We start from the raw sequence: 11988 nt of genomic DNA on the forward strand, positions 1-11988 counted from the left end.
GGACAGGAGGGGGAGCAGGGACAGGAATGGGAGCAGGGACAGGAATGGGAGCAGGGACAGGAGCGGGAGCAGGGGCTGGTCCCAGCTCAGGGTGGGGACAGAGCTGCTGGCACTGGACCTCTGCCCTGCTTGAACCTCTCCACGGAATCCCTGAGGTTGGAAAAATCCTCAGGGACTGGATCCAACCATCCCCAGCGCTGTCCTGTGTCCCCAAGTGATGCCTCAGGTTTTAAGTTTCATATTTTTCACATTCTGTGCTGCTTTAGTGTGTGGGTCTGAGCTCCATATGAGGGGATGGAGACAAAACAATTCCTGCTCCAGCTGGGCACCAAGGACAAATGACCCAAATCTCAGCCCAGGAGCACAAACACCGTGGGCTGGAGAGAGAAAAACAAGCAGGGTGGGACTGCAGGGGCTAAAGCTGCAATGGGACAATGAACTGCAAGGTGCAAATGGAGCAGAACTGATCCCAGGGACAGACCCCGTGCCCGGCCGTGCATTTTGGGGCCATTTTGGTCCACCTTGGGTTCATTTTGGGACCATTGTGGTTCACCTTGGGTTCATTTTGGGACCATTTTGGTTCACTTTGGGTTCATTTTGGGACCATTTTAGTTCACTTTGGGTTCATTTTGGTTCCATTTTGGTTCACTTTGGGTTCATTTTGGGACCATTTTGGTCCATCTTGGGTGCAGCCCTGGCTGGGCTCTTGTGCCGCCCGAGGTGGATCCATGGAGGAGATCCTTTGAATAAATCCCTGCTTTATTCTTTAGCTCAGTCCAGTCCAGTCCAGCCTGTATCCAGGGCAGCCTTCCCAAGGCATCACAAGGGCCACGGCCCTGCAGAGACTGGGACAGCTGGGAAAGCCTCTCCATGAAGGAATTTCTGCAATATCCGACCTAACCCTCCCCTGGCTGCTCCCTCTCATCCCATCCCACGTTCCCCTGTCCCTTGTAGGGACACCAGCACCCATCCCCTGCACCATTCCCACCTCCAGAAGGAGACAATCCCACCCAGATCCACCTCTTGGATCTGCTGCTTCCCTGTCACATTTCTGAGGATCAATCCCTTGTTCTGATTAGAATGAAAACAAAAATCCCCAGTGCAGAGACAAACCCGTTTCTGTTATGTGAGGCAAAGCAATTCCGTGTCTTGGCCTTGAAATCCATGGAATGCAACCATTTGGAGAGTTTAAAACTGCCCCATCCAGCAGCAGAAGCTGCTGACCCTCCTCAGAACACCTTTGTGGACAATCACACCAGCAAATCCATAATAAATCCAAATTAAATCCGTATTAAATCCAAATTAAACCCGTATTAAATCCAAATTAAATCCGTATTAAATCCAAATTTAGTCCATATTAAATCCAAATTATTTGTCCATAATAAACCCATATTAAACTCATATTAAACCCACATCAAATCCATATTAAATCCATATCAAATCCATATCAAATCCACATCAAACCCACACCCTCATGTCAAACCAAGGCCTGGCAGCCCCTCCAACAGGATTCCCAATCCCGTCTCCATGATCCATGTTTCTCCCTGAAGTTTCCCCAAACAAAGTGGCACTCTCAGCCCCTCCCACCCTTTCAGCTCCCTCCTAATTCCCAATTACCAAACTCCTGCTCCAGCTCCCAGCTCCGCCTGGAGCGCTGGGATTTTCCTCCAAGACAAACACAGCCACACATTTCGGGGAGGGGAACTTCTCATTCCAAGAAAATCTCACGGCAACGCGGCCAAATGACCTAATTATGAACAGACGAGGGGCACAACAAGATGTTTCATAGGAACGGGGCTTCTGACAGTTCCTTTCCTTCATAAACCCGTGTGGATCGCTGGGGACGCCGGGAACTGGGAAACAATTCCCTCTCCAGGCTGGGAAGGGAGGAGAGCTGGCAACACAGAGCTCCTTTCATCTCCTGCCCGGGATCTGGGTTGCCCAACCACAGGGGAAGAGCCCCAGAACAGCTCCTGGGCTCCAATGGCCCTGGAAAAGGGATGCAGGTTCCTTGGAATGGCAGATTCAGGGCTTGGATGCTCCTGGAAGCATCCCTAAAATGGGAAGTTGGAGGATGAGTTCCAAAGGTCCCTAAAAAGGGATGAGGCTCCACAGGTTCCTTGGATCAGGAGATTCAAGGCTCAGATGCATCCCCAAAATTAAAATTTGGAGGGTGAGTTCCTAAGGCCCTGGGAAAGGGATGCAGGTTCCTTGGAATGGCAAAATCAAGGCCTGGATGCTGCTGGAAGCTGAAATCCAGAGTTGGAGCATGAGTTCCAAAGGACCCTTAAAAAGGGAAGGGACTCCACAGGTTCTGTGGAATGCACAGTTAAGGCTTGGAAGCATCCCTGAAATTGAAGGTTGGAGAGAGAGCTCCAAAGGCCCAGGAAAAGGGAAGAGACTCCACAAGTTCCTTGGAATGGGACATTGAAGGCTTGGATGCTGCTGGAAGCATCCCAAAAATTCAGGGTTGGAGGACGAACTCCAAATGTCCCTAAAAAGGGATGAGGCTCCACAGGTTCTTTGGCTCAGGAGATTCAAGGCTCAGATGCATCCCCAAAATTAAAATTTGGAGGGTGAGCTCCTAAGGCCTCAGAAAAGAGATGAGACTCCACAAGTTCGTTGGAATGGGACATTGAAGGCCTGGATGCAACCCTGAAACTCAAAGTTGGAGGATGAGCTCCAAATGTCCCTAGAAAGGGATGAGACTCCACAGGTTCCTTGGATCAGGAGATTCAAGGCTTGGATGTATCCCCAAAATTAAAATTTGGAGGGTGAGCTCCTAAGGCCTTGGGAAAGGGATGCAGGTTCCTTGGAATGGCAGATTCAGGGCTTGGATGCTCCTGGAAGCATCCCTAAAATGGGAAGTTGGAGGATGAGTTCCAAAGGTCCCTAAAAAGGGATGAGGCTCCACAGGTTCTGTGGAATGCACAGTCAATGCTGGGAAGCATCCCTGAAATTAAAGGTTGGAGAGAGAGCTCCAAAGGCCCAGGAAAAGGGAAGAGACTCCACAAGTTCCTTGGAATGGGACATTGAAGGCTTGGATGCAACCCTGAAACTCAGAGTTGGAGAGAGAGCTCCAAAGGCTTAGGAAAAGTGAAGAGACGCCACAGGTTCCTTGGAATGGCAGATTCAGGGCTTGGATGATCCCAGAAACATCCCTGAAATTCAAAGTTGGAGGGTGAGCTCCAAATGACCCTAAAAAAAGATGAGGCTCCACAGGTTCCTTGGATCGGGAGATTTAAGGCTTGGAAGCATCCCAAAAATTCCTAATTCAAAGTTGGATGATGAGCTCCAAAGGTTTCTTATCTGACTTTCTTACAAATCAATTATTTTAAAAGATCAACGTCCTCAGAATTCCCAGGAGCCAGCCCGTGGAAACAGGAGCTCTCTGGGGCAGCTCCAAGGAGCCGTTTTGAGCCAAAAAACGAACTCCTGGCACAATCTGTGGGAATTTTTCCCTCAGGAATCTCCGAGTGATGCGGGCAAGGGGTGGATTTGGGGATGGCAGCAAAGCTGCTCCTGTCAGACAGAGCTGGCAGGGCAGGGAAGGCCTCCAGGGTGCAGCGAATGATCCATTTCTGAGGAATTCCTGCCCAAAACTCCTCCTTTTCCATGGAACATGAAATGACTGTGGCTAAAGAACAATTCTTGGAGAAAACAGCATCGGGATCTGACCAGTTCCTGCCCAAAACTCTCCCGTTTTTCAGGGATTAACAAAATTGCTGCATCCAAAAAAGGTATTCCTGCAGAAAACAGCATCAGAATCCAAACAATTTCTCCCCCAAAACTCCTCCATTTGTACAGAATAACGAAGTTACTGAATGCAAAGGATCCTTGGAGAAAATGGTACCAGAGAATCCGACCAATTCCTGCCCAAAATTCTCTCATTCCCACAGAATAACAGAATTGCTGCATCCAAAGAGGAATTCTTGGAGGAAACAGCATCAGAATCCAACCAATTCCACCCTAAAACTCTCCCATTTCCAGGCAATAACAAAGTTAATGAATCCAAAGAATTCTTGGAGAAAATGGTGTCAGAATCCAACCAATTCCTTCCCAAAATTCTCCCATTTCAATAGAATAATGAAGTTAATGGATCCAAAGTATTCTTGGAGAAAATGGTGTCAGAATCCAACCAATTCCTTCCCAAAATTCTCCCATTTCAATAGAATAATGAAGTTAATGGATCCAAAGTATTCTTGGAGAAAATGGTGTCAGAATCCAACCAATTCCTTCCCAAAATTCTCCCATTTCAATAGAATAATGAAGTTAATGGATCCAAAGTATTCTTGGAGAAAATGGTGTCAGAATCCAACCAATTCCTTCCCAAAATTCTCCCATTTCAATAGAATAATGAAGTTAATGGATCCAAAGTATTCTTGGAGAAAATGGTGTCAGAATCCAACCAATTCCAGCCCCAAACTCTCCCATTTTCACTGAGAAATGAAATTATTGCATCCAAAGAGGAATTCTTGGAGAAAACAGCATCAGAATCCAACCAATTCCTGCCCAAATTTTGCCAATTCCCATGGAATAACGAAATTCCTGCATCCAAAGAGGAATTCTTGGAGAAGACAATGTCAGAATCCAACCAATTCCTGCCCAAATTTCTACTATTTCAATGGCATAATGAAGTTAATGGATCCAAAGAATTCTTGGAGGAAACAATTCCTCCCAAAAATTCCTCCATTTCCAAGGAATAATGGAACTACTGGATCCACAGAGGAATTGGTGGAGACAACTGCATCAGAATCCAACCAATTCCTCCCCAAACTCTCCTATTTCGATGGAATAGTGAAGTTAAGGAATCCAAAAAATTCTCAGAGATAATGGAATCAGAGAATCCAAGCAATTCCTGCCCAAAATTCTCCCACTCCCACAGAATAATTCATTTTCCTTGGAGCAAACAGCATCAGATTCCAACCAATTCCTCCCCAAAACTCTTCCATTGCCAAGGAATAATGGAATCCCTACATCCAAAGAGGAATTCTTGGAGAAAACAATGTCAGAACCCAACCAATCCCTGCCCAAATTTCTCCAATTTCGATGGAATAATGAAGTTAATGGATCCAAAGAATTCTTCGAAAAAATGGAATCAGAATCCAACCAATTCCTGCCCAAATTTCTCCCATTCCCACAGAATAATTCATTTTCCTTGGAAAAACAGCATCAGAATCCAACCAATTCCTGCCCAAATGTCTCCTATTTTGATGGAAAAATGAAGTTCTTGAATCCAGAGAATTCTCGGGGATAATGGTATCAAGAATCCAACCAATTCCTGCCCAAAACTCCCTCCATTTTCATGGAATAACGAAATTCCTGCATCCAAAGAGGAATTCTTGGAGGAAAACCCAAGAACCAAGAAATATAAACACAGTAAAAATTCCGGATTTGGGACAGCAGGAGGAAATTCCCTTTGCATTTCCGTGCCCTGCATGAAGGAATTCCAGAGATTTTCCCCAAATCCATCCATCCATCCCTGGATTTTTCCCTCCCTCGGGGACGCTCATCCCAGGATGAAGGAGGGAGGGGCAGATCCACGGAATTCCCCAAAGCAGGAAAATCCCGGATTCACTCACCAGGACGGAGTAGATGTGGAGGCATCGATAGACCGGGGAGAAATCCACCAAATCCTGCGCTCCAGGCACCTGAAACGGGGAGAAAATCCATGAAAAACACGGGAAACTCACCAAAAATCCACAGGCGAGGAAGCAAAACTGCAAGAAATTTAATTATGGGTAAGCGGAGCACTAAAATATCACAGACAGACAAGTGAAACCCTAAAAAAAAAATCACATTTAAATAAATTTGTCACCCCAAAAAATCACATTTAGGTGATTTAAACTATTTTAAAAAATCAAATTTAAATAAGCACCACTCTAAAAAATCCCATCTAGGTGAGTGCAAGTCATAAAAATTTCATTTATAAATAAGTAGAATGGCAAAAAATTTAAATATGGGTACGTGGAACTCTAAAATATCACAGCCAGACAACTGAAATCCTAAACAAACCCCACAGTTAAATAAGTTTATCACTCTAAAAAAATCACATTTAGGTGAATGAAACTATAAAAAAATCAAATTTAAATAAGTATCACTCTAAAAAAATCTCATCTAGGTGAGTGCAAGTCATAAAAATTTCATTTATAAATAAGTAGAACTGCAAAAAATTTAAATATGGGTACGCGGAACTCTAAAATATCACTGAGAGACTTCTGAAATCCTAAATAAAATCACATTTAAATAAGTTTATCACTCAAAAAAATCACATTTAGGTGAATATAACTCTTAAAACTTAAAATAGAAATAAATTCCACTCTGAAAAACCACATTTAGGTGAGTTCAACTCTTAAAAAAATCTCATATAAATTAATGCCCCTCTAAGAAATCAAATTTAGGTGAACAAAACTATTAAAAAAATCACATCTAGGTCAGTGTAATTAAAAAGAAAAAATCAGATCTGCAGCCTGGGATGGTGGCAGTGTCCCTGGCCATGGCAGAGCTGCAATGGGATGGGATTTGGTGGGATAAACTCCTCTGTGACGTGGAACTGGAGTAAAAGAATTCCTTCTCGGGAATTCCTTCTTGGCAAGGAATTCCTGGCTGGGCTGGAATTCCCAGATTTGCTGGGGCTGCCCCTGGATCCCTGGCAGTGCCCAAGGCCAGGCTGGATCCACCTGGGACAGTGGGAGCTGTCCCTGCCCATGGATTGGGTGGAATTGATGATTTTTAAGGTCCCTTCCATCCCAAGCCATTCCATGACTCCGCGAAATTCTCCCTCTGGCTGGATTAACACATCACACAGTGACCCTGCCTCACATTCACAAGTTCGGGTGGTTATCTGCTATTTCAATATCCAGACACATCTCAAAATTCCCTGAGTTCAGCGCTGAAGAAGTGCCTGCATGTCCTGAGCCAGAGCTGCACTGCCAGCGCTCCCAACAATCCATAAATCCCCGAATTTTGGGACGTGCCGATGCCGCGGGAGCTCGGGCTGCCCCAGGCCAGGACTGATGGCTCCCCTGACACCCCCTCCTGCCCAATCCTGGCTTTTACTCCCCTTGATTTCCAGAACAAAGGATTTATTCATCTTATCCCAAAATTTCCCAGTCCACACAACATCAACCTCCCAATCTCATTCCCAAATCCTGCAGCAGGCACGTTCCCAGCGCCGGGAGCGGGGCAGGGCTCTGGAAACACCCAAATCCCTCCTGCATGTGGGGTTAAACAATCCCTGCAGCACATTTAACCCCTGCAAGGCCAGTTTGCCATGGAAACCGCAGCCCTGGCTGCCACCAGCACAGGGATGGCTCAGGGTTTAGGGAGGATTTGCTCTGGGTTTGGATAATTTGGTGTGAGAGAGTTAATTTGGGATAGAAGGGTTCATTTGGGATATGAGAGTTAATTTGGGATAGAAGGGTTCATTTGGGACAGGAGGATTAATTTTGGATAGAAGGGTTAATTTGGGACAGGAGGATTAATTTTGGATAGAAGGGTTAATTTGGGACAGGAGGATTAATTTTGGATAGAAGGGTTAATTTGGGATAGAAGGGTTAATGTGGGACAGGAGGGTTAATTTGGGATAGAAGGGTTCATTTGGGATAGAAGGGTTAATGTGGGACAGGAGGGTTAATTTGGGATAGAAGGGTTAATGTGGGACAGGAGGGTTAATGTGGGATGCAAGGGTTAACTTGGGATAGAAGGATTAATTTGGGACAGGAGGATTAATTTGGGATGCAAGGGTTAACTTGGGATAGAAGGGTTAGTTTGGGATGCAAGGGTTAATTTGGGATAGAAGGGTTAATTTGGGATAGAAGGGTTAATTTGGGATAGAAGGGTTAATTTGGGATAGAAGGGTTGATTTGGGATAGAAGGGTTAATTTGGGACAGGAGGATTAATTTGGGATGCAAGGGTTAACTTGGGATAGAAGGGTTAGTTTGGGATAGGAGGCTTAATTTGGGATAGAAGGGTTAATTTGGGATAGAAGGGTTAATTTGGGATAGAAGGGTTAATTTGGGATAGAAGGGTTAATTTAGGACAGGAGGGGTTAATTTGGGATGCAAGGGTCAGTTTGGGATAGGAGGCTTAATTTGGGATAGAAGGGTTAATTTGGAATAGGAGGGTTAATTTGGGATAGAAGAGTTAATTTGGGATGTGAGGGTTAATTTGGGATGTGAGGGTTAATTTGGGATCGGAGGGTTCGGACCTTGGACCCTTGGTGGGTTCCGGGGTAAAAGCAGGACACGAGCACAGGTTCTGCCCCTCGGTGCGGGTGAAAACCCCCCAGACTGGAACACCAGGAATTCCAGAGGAGCCAAATCCGGGATGTGGGCACCATCCCAGAGTCCCACTGATGGGAACCCGTGGAGGAGCTGGGGCACAGGGACACGGCACAGGACCCAGAACACACAGGGCTCCAGGACAGGGCACGGAGCAGAGGGGGACTGCAGGTGACACTCCAGGAATTGTCCCTGAAACTCCACTGCTGCCCCCAGCCACGGCTCCGCTCCAATCCAGCTTTGGAGTCCTCAGGAAAAGGATCTGAAGCTGCTGGAGAGAGCCCAGGGGACATCAGGGAGCTGGAGCCAGAGCTGGGAATGTTCACCTGGAGAAGGGAAGGCTCCGGGGAGAGCTCAGAGTCCCCCCTGAGCCTCCTGTGCTCCAGGCTGAGCCCCTTCCCAGCTCCTCAGGGATTCTGCAGCCCCTTCCCAGCCCCAGTCGCTTCCCTGGGCACGCTCCAGCCCCTCCAGGTCTCTCTTGTCATGTAGAGTCCAAAACTGGAATAGCTCCATCTCCACTTGACAGATTTTTTTGGCCGATAAATCAATAATTTTCTTTCCAAAAAGAGCAAATCCCCAGGAGGATTCACTCTGGTGACCCAGGGACAGGGAATGCCTGGAGCTGTTCCAGAGCTGGATTTTAGGGAAAGGTTCCTCATCCAGAGGCTGCTGGCACTGCCCAGGCTCCCAGGGAATGGGCACGGCCCCGAGGCTGCCAGAGCTCCAGGAGCGCTGGGACAGAGCTCCAGGGATGCCCAGGGTGGGATTCTGGGGGGTCTGGGCACAGCCTGGGGTTGGATGGGTGATCCCTGTGGATCCCCTTCCATTCAGGAGATTCCCTGATTCTACGAGGAAGGAACACAGGGAACTCAAAGCTGATCAGGAACAGACTGCTCGCTTTTCTCTCCTCCATGGGATCTCCTCATGGGGCTCCTCCATGGCATCTCCTCCATGGGCTATTCCCCATGGGATTTCCTCCATGGGGTCTCCTCCATGGGAACTGCTCCATGGGATCTCCTCCAGGGGATATTCCTCATGGGATATTCTCCATGGCATCTCCTCCATGGGATATTCTCCATGAGATATTCTGCATGGGATCTCGTCCATGGGGGCTCCTCCATAGGATCTCCTCCATGAGGTATTCCCCATGGGATCTCCTCCATGGGATCTCTTCCATGGGCTATTTCCCATGGGATTTCCTCCATGGATATTCCCCATGGGATTTCCTCCATGGGGTCTCCTCCATGGGAACTGCTCTATGGGATTTCCTCCAGGGGATATTCCCCATGGGATCTCCATGGGGGCTCCTCCATGTCATCTCCTCCATGGGATCTCCACCATGGGGGCTGTTCCAAGGGATCTCCTCCATTCGATCTCCTCCACGTGGTCTCCTCCATGGGATATTCTCTGTGGGATACTCCCCATGGGATCTCCTCCATGGCATCTCCTCCATGGGATCTCCTCCATGGGGGCTCCTCCATGGCATCTCCTCCATGGGATGTCCTCCATGGCATCTCATCCATGGGATCTCCTCCATGGGATCTCTTCCACAGGGCTCATCCATGGCATCTCCTCCATGGGATCTCCTCCATGGGGGCTCCATCACAGGATCTCCTCCATGGGGGCTCCTCTATGGGGGCACCTCCATGGCATATTCCCTATGGCATCTCCTCCAGGACACCTGGCCAGGTGCACCCAGGGGTCCCATGGCTGCTGCCCCTCCTCCCCCGCTGTTCATCACCATGGAGAGCGGCCACTGCCCATCCAGGGACAGGGACTGGGCTGGGGACAGCCCCTCCTGCCCATCGCCACTGCAGGGTCACCCCCTGTGAGGCCACCAAAGAGCCAGCACACCCAGAGATGGGGCTCACCTGCCTGGGACAGGCCAGAACCATGGAATCATGGAATGGCTTGGGTGGGAAGGGACCTCAAACTCATCCCATCCACCCCATCCATGGGCAGGGACACCTCCCACTGTCCCAGGTGGATCCAGCCTGGCCTTGGGCACTGCCAGGGATCCAGGGGCAGCCCCAGCAAATCTGGGAATTCCAGCCCAGCCAGGAATTCCTTGCCAAGATGCCAGCCCAATCTCCCCTTTCCCAGTGGGAGCCATTCCCTGGCTCCTGTCCCTGCAGGCCTTGTCCCCAGTCCCTCTCCAGCTCTCCTGGAGCCCCTCCAGGCACTCTGAGGATTCCCTGGAGTTTTCCCTTCTCCAGGGGAACATTCCCAGCTCTCCCAGCCTGGCTCCAGCCCTGCAGCAGCTCCGGGGCCTCATTCCATGCTGATGTAGGAATGTGGAGCCCACCCAGAGGGTCCCAGAGCAGGCCCAGGAGGGCTCAGGGCTGAGTCCACAATCCCATCCCCATGGAGGAAGGTGTGACCTGGCTCTGCTCTGGATGCACAGCAGCCATGGAAAGGAGGGAATGGATTCGCAGGGAGAGAACAAAGCCCAGAACCACTCAAACAACCCCAACTTCAAATGTCCAGCCTGTCCTTGGTCCCCTCCCTGTCTGCTGTCATGGTCAGGGTGACCGACACCCCCCAGCCCAGGGACTGGCTGCAGCTGAAAACATCATTTTCCTGACAAAAGAGGTTTCAACAAACAGGAAAAACCATCCAGAGGGGCAGACAGAACTTCCCAGAAGGTCCAGGACACGGCTGCACCCCAAGGAATGATGGACACATCCAAAGGCTCAATCCCCCAGGTCCTGCACTGCAGGTCTGGATCTCTGAGCTGCCTTTCCTGAGACACGAGGCTCAATCCATGGGAAATATCCCAAATCCCAGGTGAACCAGCACTGGGAGGAAGGAAAAACCAACACCACCCCCAGGTTATGAGGTTCCCAAACCCCTCTGTCAGGTCCCAGGAAGCTGCAGCAGGAAGGGAAGGGAAGAAGGGAGCACATGAAGGAATTCAAGTTTCCACCTCTCATCCTGACACAACCCCTTATCCAAAGACAAACCAGGACAAAGGAAAAGGCCAAAATTTGGGTTATGGAGCAATGTTTCCATGAGGGATGGATGTTCTCCAGCAGCACCAAGGTGCTGGGACAGACTGGCGTGGGCAGTTCCCAATCCTTGGCCTCTCTGCTGAGCCCAGTAATGGGAATAGGGAGAAAACCACAAAATAACCAAATTTTGAGACACATCCCACGTTCTCCAGCCTCTTCTGCACCTTCAGGACTCCCCCATGAGCAAGGAGCAAACCCCTTGAGACACCACAGGCACCGCACAGCGCCCAGTTTGGTGTTTACCTCTTCCTCCTCATCCTCATCCTCCACATCCAGGATCCCTGAATCCTGCTCCGACATGGGGCTGGTGTTCTTCACCTCCAGCTCGGAGCTGGCGCTGAACTCCTTCTTGGATTTCTTCCCCCCGCCAATCCTGGGCTGCTGGGACACGATGTTGTCCAGGTTCCTCTGCTGCTGCGCCTAGGAGCAAACACAGATTCCACCTGGGATTTAACTTGGTTTTCAGGCACGAGGAGCAGCCAGCCCTGAACGGGGACAAAGGAGGCCGGAGGCGCCACGCGCTCGGCGGAATTCCGACACGTCGCCTTTCCCCCCGAGCCAGATATTCCCAGATCCATTTGCAAAGCAGGCCAGGGATTATGCAACAATCCAAACACACTCCTGACTCTTTCCAAATCCCAGCGCCCCGGTCCCCGTGCTGCCACATTGATCCGTTTACGGCCCAGCTGCAGCC

At 49.2% G+C, this 11988-nt stretch overlaps 1 protein-coding gene across 1 annotated transcript in view; it reads right to left on the reverse strand.

Annotated features, from left to right (window-relative positions):
• EXOC6B (exocyst complex component 6B) overlaps positions 1-11988 on the reverse strand; it is a 254020-nt gene that overhangs the window by 161280 nt on the left and 80752 nt on the right. Inside the window, exons 4-5 of the mRNA XM_031064544.1 lie at positions 11538-11714; positions 5583-5651 (exon numbers count right to left, since the gene is read on the reverse strand). Of these exons, the coding sequence (XP_030920404.1) occupies positions 5583-5651; positions 11538-11714 (246 nt within the window). The remainder of the gene's footprint in view (positions 1-5582; positions 5652-11537; positions 11715-11988) is intronic.

The sequence above is a fragment of the Geospiza fortis genome, unplaced genomic scaffold (assembly GCF_000277835.1).
Source record: "Geospiza fortis unplaced genomic scaffold, GeoFor_1.0 scaffold576, whole genome shotgun sequence".
In the NCBI taxonomy this organism is placed as follows: Eukaryota; Metazoa; Chordata; class Aves; order Passeriformes; family Thraupidae; genus Geospiza; species Geospiza fortis.